Source organism: Dipteris shenzhenensis, chromosome 7 (genome assembly GCF_047967505.1).
Source record: "Dipteris shenzhenensis isolate YYH24624 ecotype China chromosome 7, Dip_SZ_1.0, whole genome shotgun sequence".
In the NCBI taxonomy this organism is placed as follows: domain Eukaryota; kingdom Viridiplantae; phylum Streptophyta; class Polypodiopsida; order Gleicheniales; family Dipteridaceae; genus Dipteris; species Dipteris shenzhenensis.
Genome location: NC_141602.1, coordinates 19,221,083 through 19,243,669, shown reverse-complemented (window position 1 = coordinate 19,243,669; position 22,587 = coordinate 19,221,083). Strand labels below are relative to the sequence as shown.

General features: G+C 43.4%; 1 protein-coding gene across 2 annotated transcripts in view; it reads right to left on the bottom strand.

The window, feature by feature from the left end:
• LOC147900056 (Metallopeptidase M24 family protein) overlaps positions 1-22,587 on the bottom strand; it is a 158,621-nt gene that overhangs the window by 120,302 nt on the left and 15,732 nt on the right. The window contains exons 4-7 of one of the 2 annotated variants that reach the window (XM_087376871.1): positions 14,915-15,010; positions 14,668-14,817; positions 8,435-8,566; positions 8,086-8,213 (exon numbers count right to left, since the gene is read on the bottom strand). In XM_087376871.1, the coding sequence (XP_087232997.1) occupies positions 8,086-8,213; positions 8,435-8,566; positions 14,668-14,817; positions 14,915-15,010 (506 nt within the window). The remainder of the gene's footprint in view (positions 1-8,085; positions 8,214-8,434; positions 8,567-14,667; positions 14,818-14,914; positions 15,011-22,587) is intronic. The other variant, XM_087376873.1, reaches the window with a different exon arrangement.

Sequence of the window (22,587 nt, the reverse complement as noted above, 5' to 3'; positions counted from 1 at the left end):
TTAAACCCAGATTTCTTCGGATACCCATACTGGGTTCCAACCTGTGCAAACCCACTTGGCCTGCTGCCCTTGGCATCTTCATAGTTCAGGGCTATGGCTATTGCATCATCCAACGTGTTCGCGTACTTAGCCCGAACTTCCATTTTTATCCGATCATTCAATCCAAATATGAAATCTTTCACTTGGATTGATTGAGACAGGGGTTCATCGACCTTCATTACGCTCTCTCGAAACTTATCAATGTATTCTGCCACTGACAAATTTCTCTGACGAAAGTTCCTATATTGATCCCAAGCTCGGGATGCTTCGTCAAGAGGTAAGAAGTGTTTCCTGAATTCTCTTTTAAACCCCTCCCAGGTAGTAGATGCTATACCATCTTTTTTGTCGCTTAATCCACCACCGATCCGCTGCCTCACTAAACATGTGGGTGGCCTCGCGGATCTTCTTGATATCATTCCTGATTTCACAAATGGCGAACGCCTCGTCCCATTTGTGTAATCAGGTCTCAATGACATCGGAACTACGGTCGTTCATCCGACCAGAATACTTTTCTGGCCTGTAATTGGCAATATTTGGTATTTAAGCCTTCCTAGGCTCGACCGTATGGACACTAGACTCCGGTTCCACGAGAAGGTCTGGCGGACATACTGTGTATCACTCTTCTAAGTTCAGACTGCCCTGCATTGGCCTGTAACTGTTGCGCTAATAGTTGTTGCAAGGCATCCTCAAGTAATGCAATCCTGCCAGATAAGGTGTGAGCTCCTGGGCGCGACACCTACTGGGTCGGCCGGACTCCTGACTCACCAGGGTCCCTCCTGGAAGCCCCTTCTTCTGCTTCCATTCAGGTCAATGGGTGTTTTGCTTTTTTTTTATTTTATTTTTAAAACACCGCTAGAACACTGTATTTACAAACTAACACAATTCAGTGTACTGACACTCTGACACAATTCCCTATACTAGGGAATACCTGCAATCCCACATGCACACTGACCAGGCATTTGACACATGCATAATCCAAATAGCGCTTTTTCCTATACTAGGGAAATTTCCTGCAAACTAACTCTGACTGAAGCACACAGGCATAGTCTCAAGCATAATCTGTCCTTGCTACAGCATTAAACCTTCATGCAGACTTATCACTTACGAGATCCTGTTCATGTAAGCGGAGCATCAACGAAACTAATCAGGAAAAAAAAAACACAGAGTTGGCGGAAGCTCCCTGGTTGATCGCTCCTGCCTTGTGAACCAGACTTTCTCTATTTTCGAGCAGCGCTCCACCATGCGTCACGCCAGGCTGCACCTTGGAGATACCAGTAATCACATGTCGCGTTGAAGGCCTCCCCGTTCACGAGCCACTTGCGTGCGTCAGTCTACCAAATGAATCAGTCCTTTCTCTATGGTTCGTCAGGTCAGCCCGTCGCGTGGAGGTCACGAGCCCACGAGCTGTCTGCGTGGCCTTGGACGAACCAAATAGGTGGTTCGTCAACCTATCGTCTATCTTCACCAGCACCCCCCCAGATCCCGTGCGTCGCCCCATCCACGTATCACTTTGAAAGTCTCCCGCAATACGAGCCTTCATTCCGTCGTAGACCACGGGCAGCAACACCTATCTACGTCAACCTGCCTTACGGAATCCCTCGCTCCAGCAACGGCTCAGAAACAGCCACCACGCTGTTCGCTACCAAGTTACGTTGCAAGAGTTAGCTGCTCACTCTCTCTTCACATCCTATCCAATCCACGTCGCAGGTCGTTCACGAGTAGCCTACGCTTCTCTATTCGTTTCATCGTAGATCACAAATCCCCTCTCATCCTCTAGCCCAAGCTCCGATACCAATTGTTAACTACCTTCTCTTCTTCCTACTGCAAATCACGGGAATAGCACCATATCTTTCCACCCAGCCAACCTTGCTGAAGCATGAGAGCTGACAGAGAAAATTCAAATTCCAAAAACATACGTGAGAGCTCATTCTCATCTCTCTCTAGCTTCAACAAGCCCCATCTCCCTAGATGGATCTAGATGCCACATGTCATCATCATAGGGCCTTCCTAATGCAACAATTCACCCCTCTCTTGGGATGCTTTGATATCCTTTGCCCCTAGGCACATTCCTTGCATTAGGCCCTTAGCCTTAGATCCACCTAGTCTGGTGCTATCAACCCTCACCTAGGACCTTGACATTAATTCCCTCTCGATCATTTACATGAAGCGCAAACAAATAATTACAAACATAGATCCTTTAAGGGAAATGTCGACTGATTCTTCCGAGGTCATGCTACCTCGGCTAGAGCGTAACATGAGACAGCACAATAATCAAACACATTGTTTGAACCTATTTCCGTAGACCAAGGAGGGGGCATTGGATGAAACAACAAAATGCTAGATCCCGTTTGACCTCCATTTGCTTCAGGCTGAAAAGAGTTAGCTATCCATGTTGCTGTGGTAGTAAGAAGGCAACACAAACATGCACACAGAACAAAGGCTATCAGCCATGTGCAACCCAAAGTGCATGTGCTGACCCATAGTCTTGCGTACACATGCCATATCGACTGCATTTGAGCATCATTGAGCAAGTCGTCTTTGCCATAGTCCTCAAGTACAACTAGCGTACAACTAGCCAAGATCCAGTCAATCCCTCTAAGAGTATGTCTTCTTTGTTGAAGGAGAGGCATGAGCTTGCATACATTGATATTCAAGATATGCTGCAACCAAATCTGTAACCAAATACCATTGGCTGGCTGGATGTTTCTGCCCCTTTTGCCACACAACATCAGCAGGTTGCATGTAGCATGAACATTAAACTTGGAAAGACAAGGCCTAGCCATACATTCTCGTGCAATCATTCTGTTCCAACTGGCTCCTTCAAGCTCAGCTACATCTTTTGCAAAGCTGCCTCTGCTTAAGCTCCCCATACAAGGGACAATTTCCAAGATTGATATCATTGTAGGGTTTCCAATCAGCTGATAAATAAGGTTCCATATATCCTCGTTGTGAATGGACTGAAATAGTGGCATGCACATAAGGCTCTGTAGTGCATACCCCTATGAAAAGAATTGCATCAAAATTTTCAGATCCATTGCCACAATGCTCAAATCTGGAAGTCCAATGGCTTCATTTCCGTCCAGGCTTGAAAGCATGTCTATCGAGCAGCCATTCATTTCAACATCATGATTCCCTTCTATGATTACATTTTGCATGTGGCAATGAAGGAGCTGGCAAACATATGGGTGATCTCCCAGTAATATCAACACCCATGGACCTTCCTTGTTGGTAAGCTGTAATAAATGCATGCAGCATAAAGAAGCATAATGCCGTGATGACAAATACGCCAAAATTTGTGCCCCAAAAACATCAACATCACACTGCATTAGGACAGCAATCATAACAGCTGTATGTCGAGGCTTGTCTTGCTGGCTTATGTCTGCAACTTGCTGGACAAAGAACCATTTTACATATTTTGAATTTCTAGCTCATAGGCTAGTGGTATCTGCAAGTTACTGGTAGGCAACTTCGATGAACTATAAGTAATTGTCCTGACATCACCCTCATGGGTCTGCTCAACCTCATCATGTGCACAAGGATTTGCTTTTGCAAGTGCCAATTCATGGCAGCATTTATCACATGTTGTACCAAGCACGAGGACACCCTTGCAAAGTTCTGCCCTCGCATTTACAGCAATCCTATGAGATGCCATTGTTCTCCTAATGGCTGCTAAGTGTAGCAAGAAAAACTCCCAACTATACTCACCTAGTGAGCAGCAGTGAAGGGCATCAGTTATGTTGAAGTTGTGGCCATATTCCCCACTGTCATGCTCCTGAATGTGTTGTGACGCAGCTTCAGGACTAAAACTGTCTTGCATATCTTTTTCATGCTGCACAAGCTTCTCCTTGTCACTGTGGGTAAGTTTACTTTGGCATCCCTGGCTATCATCTGTGTGGTCTTCTATATTTTCATCCTTAATGGAGACCATACAATGCTGGATACTCACCTCAAAAACTTTGTCCTCAAAGTTTGCATGCCTAGAAGGATCAAGTGTAAGTGCATCCATATCCTTATCTTGTTGTGCATCTTCATCAATATCACAGATATTCTCATCATTGCTTGGCGCCTCATCTATCTTTTCACCCATCAGGTCTTCTTCATTGTCACAGCTATGTAGGCTACTTTGAATATAGGCATTTCTTCCATTAGTGTGCTGAATTGCCAGGGCATCATCTGGAGCAATGTATCGGTCCTGCAAACTGATATAACAGCCCCCTTGCTGTCCATATTTGTTTCCATCATGTGGGCTGCTGCTTTTATTTGAGCAGCTATCCCAACATAACCCTTTTGTAATTGCAGCTGTAATAGCCTGGAAAAACAACCAGATTTTTGTCCTGCGTAATGAGGCATCTTCCACGGCTTTGAAGCATGATTTAGCTGCATACTAGAGAGAGGCATAGCATGGCTAGGCTGCATAGCTCCTCTAGGCATCATAGCTCCAAGAGACTCTTTGGGTGGATCAATATCCTTCCCATCCCCATCATTTTGGTGCATAGAAGGAAGTGTTGGCTGCTTTCCCATCGATTGCATTGCAATGTGAACAACACTTTTTGGCAAACCTTTGACCATATGCCCGAAGATGCCAAACAACCTTGTGTCAGCATTGCATTTGGGGATGCAAAGAGACCTAGAGAATCCGGCAAGGCATTGCACCCTTGCTTAGCGAAATGAGGAGAGACACTTGTTACATCACTTGGGGGTCATAGCCTAGCTTACTCAGTCAAAGTCCACAAATCCTCTGTGAGGGAGAGCATATTCAGAAAGGGCCATTCTCATTCCTAAGGGAGCCCCTCAGCTTATCATTGTATATGCGGTGTCTCTTTCCTTATACAGGCCCATCCATAGACTCAGCTTCACCAATCTCTCCGCTTGGAAGTTTTGGAGATCAAGATGCGCAAAGGCCTTTGATGGACCCAGACCTTTGCTTCTCAACTGCTCTCAATGATGTGGCAGGATACATACACACACTCATGGCCACTTGGGGCAGAGTTTGGCTCTCAGCACATGCAGCCAAGGCCAAGAGGATGACCAGTGGGACCATGGTTTATTTTGCACTTACACTGCCATAGGGCCCTTATGGCACTTCCACTCTCCGGATTGTTTATGGCAGCCTCACCTTTTTTCTATTTGACTTATTAGAGGGTTTTTTCACAAGATATTTCCTAGTTCCATGTATCTTGGTCATACTTAATAGAAGTTCGACTTTTTGCAAAACCCCCCCCCCCCCACACACACACACACATTTGAAAATTCCTATCGTATCAAGTGATATTTGCATGTAAATGTGATGCAAATATGCATTGTATGAAGGATATTTCGAATGAGATGTGCTAAATAACTAAAACTATTAAGCCCAATGACAACCCCTTCATCACCAAAGCCCAACCAGCCAGCTTTGCCAACTAGCTTTTAGAGATATTCTAACCAAAATATGAGATTGTCCCCAAGATTCTCAAGAAACGAAATGATCTATGTCAAAGCTCGTTAAATAAGCACCAAGTCTTTAATTACAGATCCAGATAAGGTATCTCCACATGGAATCCAAAGAGGCTGATCCAAGGCCATGCATGCTACATCTCTAAATTGGGATAAAGCATGCATGCATATATGAACAAAAGAAACGTTTATTACTGGATGTAAAATTCTAAAAAGTTCTATGAAGCCAACAACCACACACTTCGTGATCCCAAACCCAAGGGAACAAAGATGCCTAGCATCATAAGATTAAGATAAAACTGAAAAAAAATACATATTGGATGTGGGTCCACTCAAAACTTATTGGTCATATGCCTGTCATAAGTGAGGTGAGCATTGTGTGGGGACACTCCAAGAAAACCATGGGGTATTCCAATGTATATGGAGAATATCAGAGATCCTCGCCTTGCATGCTCTGCTCAGATAAGTCAGCTGAAATTTTGGGCATTACAAAGTTGACTCACATCAGGTTGCTGCCAGCTTAGTATGGATATGGCAGCTCTAGTCCAAGCACCTGCCGGTTTATGGAGTTCTAGAGTGGTGAGCCTGAGGCCTAGGGGTCGAAGGCAAGTCCCGCATGCCTAGGTTCGTCAGGGCCCTGGTATCTTCTCTGCTCTCTGGTGTTGTGTTCTATAGAGGGTCCACACTTGAGGTGGCGCCGAATAAATAAGGTGGGGGGAAAGAGTTCTCCATGAGATGTCTGGTGCATGTAAGCCTCACACAGCAAAGCCGGCTCTCAAAACAAAACAAAACTTAGTATCTTGTTTGGAGTGAGGGCACAGTGATCCCATTCACATGCATTTGTGTATCTAGAGCACTGAAATGCCTGCCACTACATCACGGCCTAGGCAATGTCCACTCTGTAGGGATTGTCCTTGGAAGAAATCTGTCATTAACATCGTAAGAATGGACATCAAATTCATAAGAATTGCCTTGTCAAGATAATTCGCCTATCACCTCTTTCAATTTCTCTCCATCTTCTCTTTCTGCTCTCTGTCACCACAATGTAAATATCCTAAGTCAAAGTACAGTTGACCATTTATTTGATCATAATTAAAGAGTTTTATATGTGTTAATTATGGTCAAAGAGTTCTTTTAATGGTCAAAGGATTGACTACGGTCAAAGATACTTGACTCTAGTCAAGTAAACCTGACTTCGGTCAGGGAGACTTGGTTTATTACCAAGAGGGTTAACTGCGGTTAACCAGAGAACCACAGAGCTGACTATGGTGAGAGAGTGTTGACTTCGGTCAACGAGACTTGGCATGCGCCAAGAGGGTTAACCACGGTTAACCAAGATGTGCCAACTTCGGTTGGAGAGACTTGGCTATAATTAAGGCGCCTCAACCTTTGGTCAAAGCTCCTTAATTATGATCAAGAGTGTTGACTCCAGTCAACCAGAGAATAAATATATTTTTTTATATTGGTTAGGTGTGCACATGTATTCAGTGGGGACGCCCACCGTGACTAGAATTAGTCCACAGTGTGTTATTTGCATGCAAAGCGCTAACAATTAATGGGTGCCATGGTGGTGCGCTTTAATTAATTGTTGCAAGTACTAGGAAGAGTTATTTTTCCTAAGCGCTATGGGAGCCTAACAAGCATCTAGGAGGCAGTTCGTGTGACCAAGTGCTTTGAAGACTCCAGAGTGGCCCTTAGTGGCATGTAATAGGACTTAGTCTAGATTTTAGACAAGTGGCATGTTGCCAATTTGAAATGAGCTTGAAGCTCTTGTAATTATTCATTCACGTTTTGGATTTTGTATCAGACAGCTCTACGCTGAACTCTTGTAACAGATTCTCTCTTCAAGAAATAAAAATACCTTGGGGGGGTCCAGCCCGACATGTTGTCCTGGGCCCTAGCAGTGTGTAGAGAGAGAGAGAGAGAGAGAGAGAGAGCTCTTATGAGTATTTCTGCAGTAAATTCTGAGCGTGAGGATCTGTAGAGAGAGAGCTAGCGACTGCACTCTCACTCGGGGTACGCATTGTGGTTGTGCTCATGATCATGTTATGGCTTATATTAAACAGCGCGTGAAAAAAGAATGGTACTATTTGAATGAGTAAAGTTTTATCATGAAGACCCCAAAGGTTCTCTTTTTGAGTCACTACCTGTGAAAGCAGGTTCAGCATCTCGCTCAAGGTTGCTTTCTTTGTAATGTTCCGGAGGATAAGATATGTCTGTACAATTGTTTATCAAGTGCATGGATCACGTAATAGAAATAGAATATGGGCCAAATCATGAAGGGGGGAAGAGGTCCTGCAAAAGGACCCCATGGTCTGCAAAAACAATGTACCACATCCATCATGGTGGGACCGAGTTGTTCCAAGGATACAGAACCACCAAAGGCAGATAAGAACCTATCACATGGCATCACTGTGAAACTTTGCCTCCATGTTTGTAAAACAAACATACGAGTATGAGTACCATGATCTCAACCTTGAACATCAGATTCCATCAGTGTCTTATACATACACAATAGACAAGCAAATGCACACCCATATTTCTAAATCAAATAGAAGTAACTGAAGCAACTAGCATATACAACATTTCTCCAAAGAGCCGGAATGTGACCTGTTCTCCCCAGTAGCACACACGCATGTGTATGAAACATGTCTGCAGCCACCATTTGTGTAGACATTATGCAAGAAAGTGCTTTCCAGCTGATATTCCTTCATGCCTGCTTTAGCAACTCTCATTACCTGAATGGAAGATCCATTTCAGTTATCAACAGGCATGATTCATAATTCTAGCCATCTATAGGTCTTCCTGACTAAGAAAAAGTTTGACCTTTAAACACATATCAGGAAAATATCATGCCTCTTGCTTCCTTACAGCCCTGACACCCCAAAGCAGGCACAGAATTGATTAAAATGCTTAAGAGCACTAAGAAGATGGTGTAGATATGCCAGAAGAGAAATACCTCAACATGTCCTGCAGAACTGATTCTATTAACATGACGTAGAAGATCAAGCTCATAATGAGATTTGCACACACGACATTCTGTCAGAATGGGGTGCAGTATACGAAGATCAGTATCAAACTTTTCAATTCCCTGTACATGCAATGTAAGACACCTTCACAATTTGCAAATATATAAAACGTGAAAGAGTGATTTATTTCAACAGTCTTAATACAATTAAAGAATTATGAATCTGTCCTGACGGCCATTAAAATCTACTTTGCATGTACAATTGTTTTTAAGAGCTAGAAATCAAGGTAAAGGAATTTCTGAGGCAGCAAAAAGACTGATTTAAGGACAAGAATATTACAACTTTGGAAAACTTACGTGCAACCATATGTATACAAGAAAGTCAAAACTACAGCTATTCATACTCCCATTTTACCAGATATGGAAACACGTACCATTTTACCAGAATATGGAAACACGTACCTAACGTACCTTTGGAAAATAAAAGCATAAATCTCCCATCTGCAGTTCCTACATGAACGGTTGCACGCGAAATAAAAAGTGTCGTACAAACTTGCTTTCTCTCGCTCTGCGTCTTTTAAAAGCTTTCCTTTTGTGCTTCAACGTCTCCTCCAAGTAGCTGCCAGATTTTTTCAGGTGCTCTCACGAATGTTACAGAAAGAGAGAGACCGTGATTGATAAATTTCGACCTTCACTTTAACAGTCTCAAATGTACAGCAGTGAGCACAATGCTCAAGGCCAGTCCCTTGGTGCTTGGTTCCAGGAGGATCTTCCTTGCACCTTCCACGTTGGTTTTTGACCCTATAGAGGAGGACAGACGGGTCACATCAATTTTCATCAGGTTCCCAAGTCTTCCACAGGTTCATCGTTGACTCCTTGCCACAATTGGAGCTTGCTGGTCAGAGATCCCCCCCCTCCCTGGTTTACCCTCCTCCGCATTGGAGGTGACCAGGTCTAATGGTGTTCTCAGAGTTAGGGTCATCATGTCTGACCTAACATTTCGGATGACCATATATTATGCTCTAGCGTCTGGATGGCTCTTTATTTACACAGAGAGTCAAGATCGCAGGCAGGCAGGATTAGTGTCGCATTTGCAAGACCTTTGGACATTTTTGCTACCGACATTGCCCAAAGAAGAAGGAGGGCCCAAGAAGTCTTCTTGTGTGAATAGCACTCCTTCAGCACCTCATGCACATCCAACACAAGCTACACATCCCACACCTACTACCCTCTGTTGGGTTGCGGTTAGAGTTAGCGCTACTCCACCACTTGCTACAGATCAAGAGGACCTTTCTCTCATTCTTGATCCAGCTCTGGTTGCGGCCAGTGATATCCAAGTCTTGTTTGTGTCTAGTGATGCTCCTAATCCAGCTTTTGTCCCAGCCACTGATGATATTCATTCAAATCCCTCTCCAGATCCTAGCCTTCCCTCCAAGCAGCACCCTTCCACTTCAATTCTCCAGACACCTTAACACACTTTGCTAGTATTCGATAGATAATGTGTACAACATGGCATATTTGGAGATCGAGATGCACAGAGGCTTTGGATGGCTCCTGGATCCACCCTTCCCACACCTTGGCTAGTATTTGGACAAATAATGTACACAATTTGAAGGCCATTTAGGTGAGCATGCATGGGTCCTCCTAGGCGGCTTCTACCAAGATGATTGTTTTCCTCAAGGAGTGGAGGTTTTCTCGAAGTCCACTGCAGGGCTGAGGTGGTGGTGTCAGCCTCAACCTTAGTGCTTTTCTAGCTCTTTTTTATGAATACTAGTGGGAAATGTTTTCCCACTCTAGGTGATTTGTTTCTCATGCTCCACATGATTTATTTCCGCAATGAGCATTGCTCTTGGGGTATTTTTCATATTTAATAGACATCTTTTCATCGGGAAAAAAAAAAAAAGTCCAGCACTGTACCACATGAGCTTTATCTAGCATAAGGCACAGAGGACCTAAAGCTTGGTACACCCATGACATCAACTCATCAATGCACCTTTCCTTCTACTCCCTTCCCTAGCTGCTCACAAATCCACAATGGAAAATGCACATCAAAAGCACATACGTCTATATGTTGGGTGAAAAGTTGTAACTGTACTCTCCCTTCTTCAACGCCTATGTTCATATCACCTTGTGCATCACTAGACATGGTAGTAAAATTCAAAGCACCAAATATCATAGCTCCTACTGGACCCTTCTCTTTCATAGTTTTATTATGAATGGGAAATTTTATCTCCTTCCACTCTAACAACCCATTTAATTTGTTGGCAAAGCTTTACCATTTCATTTGTGGGCAAAGTAATAGACTCAAATAGACTTAACAAATCCCATTGATGAAGCAGCACATCACAAAAAAGCAAGGGTAAAATGTGTAGGTTACATCTTGCACTTCAGACCTTTGTGCTTCCAGGAATCTTTGGAAGTTTTAATAGACTAATTCAAAAATATGGTCTTGTATTTCTCTAAGAGTTCTTTTCAATTCTCCCACGATCAGCACCGCTGATTTGTATGCTTTTTTTTTCAAGCATTAATAGAAAGCCATTCTCTCTCTCTCTCTCTCTCTCTCTCTCTCTCTCTCTCTCTCTCTAAAGTGAATCACCCACATAGTAGATGCTGCGATTTGGTGGTTTCTCCACACGTAATGCTTCATACAGAAAATATTCTATAAATCCTTTTGTTGGTACTTCAAACTAGCTTGCATTTCTTTGTCTAGATCCAAGGGTACTTGCTATTCTCTGACGTGGTTTGTGTCTTGTCTTTCTCTTTTCATTTGCATTTGCACTTTGATGTGACCTGTCTCTTTGTCATTGTTGAAAAGATTGTTGTTGGATATTGACCTTCATCACGGTTCTGCCCATGGAATGTCAAAGTTGCACTGAGATCTCTATTTCTGCAAGATTTGATCTGTTTGGAAAAATATTGATCTGCAGTATCATATTAATTTGGAAATCCTTGCTAGATTTGCTTGTTTCCACTGACCTTGGTGACATTTTTTTCAATGATTTTCATGCTTTTGATGACTTTCATGATTAGGATCTCTATCCTTTTCATTTGCATGTTCTGTGCTTACTTGTTTTGGGCTTTGAATGCTATCTTTGCAATTGTCCATGTCTGTCTACTTGGACTCCAAAGTTCACTTCATTAAGTTTGCCTTTTTCTTTTTCTTTTGGTTCTTTTGACCAAACGTCATCAACATAATCATGATAGATTGGTGGAAATCAGTATACATCCAACTTATTATGCAGGCTCTATGCCATTGATCTTGACATCTCATCAAGAAACATGCTAACGTGTTGATTAGCTACATCAATTTCTTCATTGACATGTTACTCATCTATTGTGCTTCTTTTGGCACTGGTCCATTGGACTGTTGTTGACTGCCATTGTCTTATAGTTGTTCTTTCCATTGCTTTCAGCCATGTGTGTATTGGTCTTGTTTTGCTTCTAATCCATGCTGCTTGTTTGTCGGTGACTGTTAGATCTTTGATTTTTCTTTTTGAAAACTACTTGTATTATGTATGCCTTGAAGGTTGCATACTTGAAATACTGATCATGAATGTCCATTTGACTGTGGAATGTATCATAGACTCCTATGTTGACATTCTTGTAATTGTTACACTGCTTCAGCTGCTCTTCTTTTTTGTTTAGCTTCATGTCATTCTAACTGCATTGGTTGCATATCATTGCCTTAGTTGTGATGTCATATCACATAATGTCTCTCCACTCTCCAGTATCTAGATTGCATTTGGACTTCATGTTGTCTTTTCCTGACATCATATCATGTTGCTTTTTTGCATCATCCTTTTTTGGAGTTTGGCAATTATTCATTGTTGTCATCAATCGTGTTGTGATTTTGCATTACATTTTGTTCATCTAAATACTATTGAAGTATACTTCCAATTTCTTCTCTTTGCCTTTTGATTCTTCTATTGATAGTATTAGCCAACCTATTGGGAAGTTCATCATAGCTAGTGTTTGTGCTGAAGTATGTGTGTGTCTTGGTCTTTGCAATGGTATCTAATTTGATGATGATTCCCAATCTTCGTTGGTGATTCTCTTTGCTCGAGGCTTACTCAATCTAGTACTACATTTTACTAAAATCTTGTCCATTTTACCGAAAGGGGTGCTCACTCATGGAGGGAGGCAAGAAGAGGCAAGGAGGAAGGTGGCAGTGAGAGAGGTGAAGTGGTGGTGAGGGAGGTGAAGTGATGGTGAAGGTGAGGAGCCTATGGCGAAGGGGCACAAGCTATGGGAAAGGAGGGCAACAAGCAAGCTGAAGATAGGAGGTGAAGGTGATGATGCCATGTAGGCTAATCAATGTACCTGCGAATTTTCAATAGATGACGAATGGCCACTCTTTTCCATATCTTGGAAAGTTTATGGTGGTCTTGCTAAGGAATTGACCTGTGAATCCCTTGCAACACTTCACTTTTTCTCTCAGCCCCTTGTTACCCCTGTCAACCTGCTATTCTCTTCCTCTCGAGCCCTTCCCTTCAGCCCGTGAGCAGATCTGCACACCTATGCTTCCTCCCCCTCTGCCTGTCACTGCTCATCTCGCCACTCATTCTAAGTGCATCTGGCTTTTCTGCCTCTCTTTCTTGCTTTTTGTCACCTCAGCCAGCCTTCTCCCTGCTATTGATGCTTGCCCAAGTTGATTGGGATTCCTTTTATCACAAGGGCAGGTTTGGATTCAAGTCTGAGCACCATGAATACAAGATTGGATAAGCCTTCTCTGGAAGCACTACCAACAAAATTGGTTAAAAAAGCAGTCAATAATTTGAAATTCAAGTTATTTCGTGAGATGACACTCATGACTCACCTTACCTTCACCACCACTTCACCTCCCTCACTGCCGCCTTCCTCCTCGCCTCTACCTTCTACATCCAAGAGCATCCCTCTTTCATTTCTTTCTTTTCTTCTCCTGCTGTGTCCGCTGCTAGGCCCCTTACTCCTCCCCTTGGGGCAAGTTCTTTGCTGTCCTCCCCTCCGTTTAATTCCCCCTTGAGGGCTATTCCTCCTCGCTCTTCTCCCCTCCTTTTTTCCTCCTTTCTGCCTTTGGTTTTTTCCTCTTTCCATTGCCTCTCAGCTTTTCTCTAGCTTGTTGAGATTATTTGTGAAGGCTCAGATTGTTTGAATCGTGTGATTTGCACCAAGACCTGTTGGTCCAACAAGAGGGGCTCTAATGGCAGCTACCTTGATTACACTCTTTGGTGGTGGTGGAAGGAGGGAAGGAGAGGGGGGGCGGGGGAGGGCGGGGGGCAGGGGGTTTCTTCATGAACAGATGGGATCTTTCCTTGAAGAAGTGTCCCTGTGGTGGGGTGTCTGTTCACAACACACAGTGTGGTTTCCATTCAGTAAGGGGGAAACATCCCTTTGTGAAAGAGAGTGCCTTCACAAAAGGGTGAGAGTAATAAGAAATGAAACTATGGCTTTCGCCTGGCTTTCTTTTCCAATAACAAGAAATTTTGCAACCCTTCCTCCTATACAGGTGGTGTAAATTGCTTGATTTCATATTCCGGTCCTTCAATCATGTTTGTCCTTCCTCCTATACAGGTGATGTAAATTCCTTGATTTCATATTATCAGTCCTTCAATCATGTTTGTCCTTTTCCAGAGACTTCTTGGGCAGGAATGACATTTAAGATAGGATGAAACAACCACAGCACATTACTGATACCAGTGAGTCGTAGAACAGTTATGAAAACACATGGGTAACAGTGACATTATCATGTTAAACCCGAGAACACAGCATGCACACATGACTTCTCATCCTAGCAAGCAACATGAGCAGCACTATCACCGTCTCTTGTATACATGATAAAACCAGAACACCTCTCTAGCAGAGATACTAATCTCCACAGAAGGCAATCACTGATTACTCATGTCCTAAAAAACTGATGCAACCCCATTATTCTTTTGTACAAGTAACATGCCACCTTATAGATATAGTATCTGTGCTAAAGCTCCTATGCACACAAAATCCTACCAAGCGAAGAGCAAATATTTTTCCTAGAGAAGAAAAAAGGTGGGGAGAAAAAACAAAAGAAGGAAAGGTATACAAGAAAAGCAAAACCCGTGGACAGAATTAGGCACTAGTTATTGAAACCTAAAAGAGTGGTGCATCTGGACCTAAACCTGCACAAAGTCCAACACAATGAAAGTAATGATTATTGCTAAAAAGTAATCATTGCTATTAAAATGTAGTAGTCTCCAGTGCATCTCTGTAACCTGGAAACAAGCAGGCCTGGAATAATTGTTGCTGTCTGTGTTTAGGCCATAAAGCAAGTATAGCATTGGGTTCTTCTCTCCTTTAGTAACCTGCTTCAACTTATCTTCAATTTCATCAACGTAATAGACTTCATCCACCTTATAAATGTCCTGCATAAACCACAATTCTTGCTTATACCCAACAGCACCCAATCATGCCCAGCTATTTAACAAACACTTGCATGAAATTCTGCATCTCAATCTATACCTTGAAATACACAAGTGGTTGTATCTTTCCAGACCAAATGGCATAGTCTGGTGGTAATCTTGGAGCAAATAGATATGCCCTGCATGTCTCCACATCCTGAACCCACAACAGTAATCATTATTTCAAGATGCACAAAAAGCCCTTTTGTCACTCTAACTCCATATATTATGAAGGAAATTCAAAGGCACCCTTAGTTATCACAGCAGGTAACATCGAACATGCAACATTGGAGCGGAAACTGTCAGGTAGACAAATCTTCCATACGTGGTCTTCAGTTGAGACCTGACAAAAAAGTTTTCTAAGTTTGGGAACTTTGAAATGTAAGCAAGACAAGTGTCGTTCACTTAATTGAAACCTTATGCCTCCAGTATAACAGTGACTAACGCTGTCACTGATTGTGGTCAGCCAACCTATCATGTCAGCCAACTGTCACATGGCAACCGACTGACACATTGCATGGCCTTCATGCCATATCCTTGTCTGATCCATTGATAGCTGAATTCATCACCTAACCTATGGCTCATTTGGATTCTCCTCATATGGGGGCCTCACATGTTAAGCATCTAGATTTAGGTGGATATCCCAAGGATGAAGCACTGAACTGTAACAGATATATGTGACTATAACTACAGTCTGTCCCCAAAAGATTTTGATAGCCGCTCGAGCTTTAAGCATAGATCTGGTTTTGTTTTTCCTTCCAGCAACCTATTCTGTTGTGGGATGTTAGGCATCGATGTCTTGTACTTAAACCCATGCTCTTTGAAATATGCCTTGCCAATCAGCTTTTGCCAAGGATTTAAACTCGAGAAAATACAAGAACTTTTCTTCATGGTAAATATTGTAGTGAAACTGGAAAAGCATGTATGAACGTGAAAGTATCTGGCTCCCCCATAGGTAGGCATATTATGGGTCCACATACATCATTGTGCACAAGCTGCAATTGTTTTGTGGCTGAAATTGAGCACTCCTTTTGGTGCAGCTCACCAAAACATTGAAACACATTCATGAATGAATCACAATTGGGTTGCTGAATATTCTGGCATTCCCTCAACCATTGATGATTTGCACTAAGGCAAAACCTCTATAATTGGCATGCCCAAATCTAGCATCGCAAAATGACCTATAGAATAGTTCAACGCAAGCAAAGCATGTTGTACTGTCAGATCAATATTAAACTTACAAATCCTACCATCAAATGTACCAGTGGATACCACTGGTACTGTAAAATCAATAATAAATCCTGCCATCATATGTACCAGTGCTACCATTGTAGTATTGCAATGCCTTAGTGGGGTCTTCAATTTTGCAATTTCACCTTAGGTCTTGATGTGCACTATCTAATGTGCATGTAAGAGATCAAGGTACTAAACATTTAACGAGGCTCAAAGGATAGTTGGTTCCGACGATCATCTCCACCTCACAATTTAAAAAGTAATTGATCTCAATCTGTTCTCATTAGGCTAAGCATCATCACTCACACCAACAATCACCCCTAAAGCTAGACTCAAGGTACTAGGTAATTAGATATAGGCACTAAAGACCCTAAAGGTGTCTGAAACGCCTAACTGATGGTCTTAGTTTGGGGTTAATTCAAGTGTCCTAGCTCAAGCAGTTTGAGAACTCCTGCTTGAGTTTTATTTAACCCACAAGCTTATACACGTTTCAGTCGCCCGTATCTTATTGCGGCGGTAATCTGATTTCTAGTCTCTTGGAAGCCACCTGGTGCTTGGTTTCTTGAACCTGTTAGAAACATGGTGGAGAGAGACGGAGAAAAGGTTAGGGTGTGAGGAAATGATACATGAACGAAAACATAATGAAAGGCTATCTTATTCATAATCATGAGAAGTACAAGCCTTATATAGGCTACTCACTCACACGCTAGCACCTAGTGCATATGGGATAAGTCCCATAATGACACGTGGCACTCATACATGGCTCACACACATGAACTAGTACTAGATAGTACTACACACTAACACATCACATCACCACACCCTTTGGCTATGATATCTCCAACACCCCCTTTCAGAGCAGAGAGTGTGAGACCCAACATGCAAGAGTAGACCAATCCCCCCTCCACCGCAATACTGCAAAGAGCAAGTCCAACTATCCAACACCTCCCGTGTGATAGCGACTTCTCAATCAGCTTGCGACCTGTAAGGGAAAATTATCACTTGTCACCCCCCCTTACTTTGAACCGGGTGGTTAATACCATCAAACCAAAGTAGAAGACAATACATTCATTTTGGGGGACAACCTAGGGCAGAGCACCTCTTATTGACTCTAAATACATTCAGTTTAGAGGGACAACTCAAGGCTGAGAGCCTTTATTTGACTCAATACAAACACACATAGAACTAAGTATCATCTTCCTCCTCATAGAGGAATAGATCATGCAACACAGTAGATGAAGGTTCCTGCTCCGGTCCAGTAGATGTAGCATAAATATTCTTGAGCTTGTCCAGGTTCTCCTTGGCTGAAGTAGTGAGGTCAAGTTGATGAAGTAGTTTGTTAGCCAACTTCACACTAATAAACGCCATTGCTTTGTCATTCTGCTCATCCCTAGCTGAGAGTGGTGCTGATGAGTCTTCACCATGATCCATAGTATCAAACTGAGGTAACAAAACCAGCAAGCTGAAATGGATAACCAGCAAATCAAGACACTGGTCTAGGGCTTTGAAATGGATCAGCAGCCTTCACAAATGCAAGGCAGTTGAAGAAGGCTTGAAGGCTTGAACAAGCGTGGCCAGCAGCTAGTCGATGACCTTGGAGGCTTCACGTATGCAAGAGGACAAAAATAGAGGCCTAGTGGTGCTCCAAATGTGAACCCGAATCAGAAAGCAGTAGGTATATGCCCCGAAAAGCAGAAATAAACCACGAGGTGATTACTTGTGGCCGTGATAACTGCCCAAGGTGCTGCAGCAGGTCTAAAACCTTAAAAAAGGCTCACCAGGACACTCCGAAGTGCAAAAACAGGTCAACAATGTGGAAGGTGTCTCCCTAGAGCAGCTCTGAATGCTGTAGCAGGTCTCTGATGCAAAAAACGGCTGATGTAGATGTGCTGGAGGCCAAGGAACTGCTCGAAAATGCTTCTGTTGTAGGCAGTTCAGCAACAGCAACCCTAGAACACCTTGAAAATGCAAGCAGGAGCTCCAAAACTGGTTGAAAATGCCTCCAAATAGGTCGATAATCTGCAACCAACGCACGTGGATTGGCTGCTCTGCTGCAGCGGCCTGGAAACCCTAAAAACGGGGATGAAGATGCTCTGAAATGGCTCGAATTTTCACACGTGCTGCTCCTAACGGACCTGAACAGAGGCGGCTATGAAGGGGAGGCAATGGAGAGGCTACGCGTGCAGAAAGGAGAGCAAATGGGCTGCAAAACAGAGGCGGAATGGGCAGCAAAGATGGTAGCTGTGCAGAAAACCTGAAAGGGTAGAAAGCAGCTGAAAGGAGACAGAAACGAGGCTGAATCTGAGGCAGAAATAAGAAATGTTTGAGTAGAATTAGGGTTTTGGATTAGGGTTAGGTCTAGGATGACGTGGCAGCTATGGAAGGGGGAACCTGCTCTGATATCATGTTACAAACATGGTGGAGAGAGATGAAGAAAAGATTAGGGTGTGAGGAAATGATACATGAATGAAAACATAATGAAAGGCTATCTTATTCATAATCATGAGAAGTACAAGCCTTATATAGGCTACTCACTCACACACTAGCACCTAATGCATATGGGATAAATCCCATAAAGACACATGGCACTCACACATGACTCACACATACTCGGGTGCCTCACAAAACTTGATTGTTTTTTAGCAATCACTATGACATACATCTATGTGTTGGAGCTTTTCTTTGCCTGTTGGTATAGAGATAAAACAACTTTCTTTAATGTTGTACATGATTGGGAACCATGATATCATCATAGTTTAGTACAATGCTTTGTTCTTGAGACTCTACTTAAAAGATTATGTTATTTGTATTCCACTACATTCATGTGCTTGGTGCTTTATCCACAATGATAATACATGTATTATTATGTTTTGCTAGCAAGTTTAGCTACAGCTTCAAGTTTTCATAAATTACGGTCAAAGAGACTTGCCAAATATTCTATATCAAGCTTTACTTTCAACATGAACTAGTACTACACACTAACACATCACATCACCACACTCTTTGGCTATGATATCTCCAACAGAACCCGTGGTAGGTTTAAACCTTTTGGGCACCCTGTTTGGGCCAACCTATCCCAATTTTGCACGACACCTACAATCTGAGAGTGTCTCGATCAGTGATTTGTTTTCAAACAGCTGAGAGTACACCTCGATTCATCACCAAAACATCTAGGATTGACATTTTGCATTGGACAGGCTCCCCAGACAAATTGTGATTTACCCAAGAACCTGTGCTGACTTTGGGGCAGCTTTGGGCAGTGTTCAACCTGCATTTGATTGTTTCAGGGAGTTTTGGGTGAATTATCAAATCTAGATGTATGGAGAAGTGATACTTGGTTATGCATTGGTTTTGGATATATTCGAGTATATATGTGGTCCAAAGTCGCATGATTAGCTTGAAAGCCTCTCATGCTAGGTTTAAACCTTTTGGCACCCTGATTGAGCCACGCCTGTCCCAATTCTTCACGACCCCTGCAACCTGAGAGTGTCTTAATCAGTGATTTGCTTCCAAAAAGCTGAGCATACACCTGGATTCATCACCAAATCATCTGGGCTTAACATTTTGCATTTTGGATAGTCTCTATCAAATAAATTGTGATTTGCTGAAGAAGCCCACAACCTGCGACTGACTTTGGGGTAGCTTTGGGCAGTGTTCGACCTACATTTGATTCTTTCAATATAGTTTACAAGTCTGGATGTGTGGAAAATCGATACTTGGTTATGCATTGATTTTAAATATATTCGAGTATATATGTGGTGCCAAGTCACATGATTAGCTTGAAAGCTCCCCCTCCCTGCCCCCTTCAGCCTCTCCCTCCTGCTGCCTCCTCCTTGCTGCCTCCACCAGCACCCTGCTCTCCTCCCCCCCAGCTGCTACCTCCTTCCACTCTACTGTCACTCCTTCTCTCCCCCTGCTGGCTGCCCTCACCTGACTCATCTATCCCTCCCCTGCTTCTGTCATCCTGCTACCTAACCTGCCCTGCCAAGCTCTCTCTAACCCACAGCAAATCCCGCTCAGCCCTGCCAAGCTCTCTCTGTTTCTCCTCTCAGCCCTTCCCTACATGGCCTAGCCCGTCACCGGGCATACCTTGACGTTTCATGCCATGTGTGTTTCATTGTATTGTATGGTATCAGATCATATTACATCTGTTATGATGATGATGACTATGGCGATATGTATGATGATGGCATTGACTATGTCTACGCAGTTTTCTAGCATGGGTTAGGATGCTCGCTTAGTAGATCCACCCTTTTGCTCATTGTATCAAGTTTTCTATCAGTCTCATAGACCCATCAGTCTTCAATAGACTTTAATAAACTTTCTTTCATTTCTTTCTCCTTCTCAGTCCCATCCCTGTCCTCTCTCTCTCCTTCTCAGCCCCTCCCTCTCTCTCAGCCTTCCCCCTTCAGCCTCTCCCTCTCCCCCTTCAGCCCTCTCCCTCATTCTGTCCTCTCTTTTACCACTCCCTGCCCTTCCAGTCACAGGCTAGGGACTTGATGCTTGTTGCCTTACCTTCATACCTCACTCCCCACCTTTCCGATGTTCGTTTATTGAGATGAGGTTTCTTTTAGGTGGCTCTTTATTCTCCTAGAGCTGTGAGCCCATTCGTCAAGGCTGCCCCTTGTCACTTGGTTCCACGAGGATCTTCTTTACACCTTCACATTGGGTTTTGACCCAATAGAGGAAGACAAATGGGTCAACTCAGTTTTCATTGGACTCCCTAATCTTCCTCATGTTTATCATCGCATCCTTGCCACTGTTGGAGCTTCTTTTGGCACGGTCACAGAGATCCCCCCCCTTGGTTTAACGTCTTCACCAATTGAGGCGATTAGGTCTGATGGGGGTCCCAAAGTTAGGGTCATCATTTCCGACCCTAACTTTTCAAATAAACACATTGTGCTCTAGCATCTGGATTTCTTTTTTTTTTGGCAGAGTTGAGATTGCGGGCGGGTAGGATCGGTGTCGGATTTGTAGGACCTTAAGGGGCATCTTGCTAGAGATTGCCCAAAGAAGAAGAAAAGGCCCAAACAGTCTTCTAGTGTGGCCCCTCCCCGTCGGGCTCCTTTGACACCCCCAACATGTTATGTGCATGGTGTACCTAGGGTTGGATAGTAGGTAAACGTGGGTTACATGATAGTATAGGGCTGGATGGCTATTTTTAGCCGAGATCGCTATATATAGAGATTGATTCATATATAGTGCTCGCTTTATATGGAGGGAGCTATTCATAGCATTGTGCTATCTATAGCGGGTTACCTTCTATATAGAGGGAGGGCCAGTGCTATTGTGTAGATCAGTTGAGCGTTCCTCAACTGATGGATGGGGCTTGGGCCGGGACTCTGGCCATCTACATGGCGGATCATAGGTGGTGTATCGAAGGTCCTCTGGATGGGCTCAAGTCGTATGGGGCGCCTGGGTTAGATATGGGCCTATGGATGAGTCGAGCTGTAGCCCACGTGCTCGGGGGTAGTCGGGAGGATCGAGGCACCTGCTCTATGATTCTGGTTGTATTGAGGACGAGATTCTAGGTCAGTAATAGGGTCAGATCCTGCGGGGTCATGTCATCTGGTATCAGAGCCATCCTATCATGATTGAATTCAACGCAAGGTATGCAGAAAAGATGTCTTCCAAGTACGTTTTTTGAGATTGCTCTTGCAAATCTGAATTTCCGCTCATGTATGGGCTGAATTGTTGGCTGATGATGTGCGCTCATGATTGGGAGAGTTGTGGAAGAAATAGAAGTCCATAGGCTATGTGCTCTCTCTCAGTTGCTACGTGTTTGGAAATCGTGATTCCCTGAGAAGGGTAGGCGATGAGAAGACTCGATGCTTTCAGCAAGAGATATGAGGATGGATCGTTTCTGACCTATAACTACCCACGCTTGGGTTGTTGATGTGATTGGCTGTGTGGGGACGCGTGAGTGGGCTGGTTAGGGAAAGAATTTGCTCTAGGTTCTCAAGGATGAGATTCCTACCCTAGAGACCTAGATTTGCTACAGTTGAGAAGGAGGAAAGAGAGGGCGTTCATAAGCCGGAAAGCGGCTTGTCTAGGAGATTCGGGCATCAAAGACAAGGGCGATATGATTGGGGGCAGGCGCTTGGCTCTGGGAAGGAGCGTATGGCCTGATTTTAGCGCGTTTTGGCTATTTTTGGCTGGCTGGAGAAAAGAGGGACAGGATCTATTAAAAGCGAAACTGTTTTTTGGTTAAAAAGCAGGTTGCTTTTTTGTTTTTCTCTAGCAAGGAAAGCACTTGCTCTAAATCTAGAGCATTTTGGCTATTTTTTATTCTCTTTGATTGGAATCTCATGGAAAGTATAGCACACTCAAACTGATAGTCAGAGTATAGTTATTGGCATTGACTCATCTTCACAGAGAGTTTTCGGGCTTTCTGGTGAACTCACGAGTGAGTTCTTAGAGGAAGGGGAGTATGTCATGTGCGTGGTGTACCTAGGGTTGGATAGCAGGTGAACGTGGGTTACAGGATAGTATAGGGCTGGA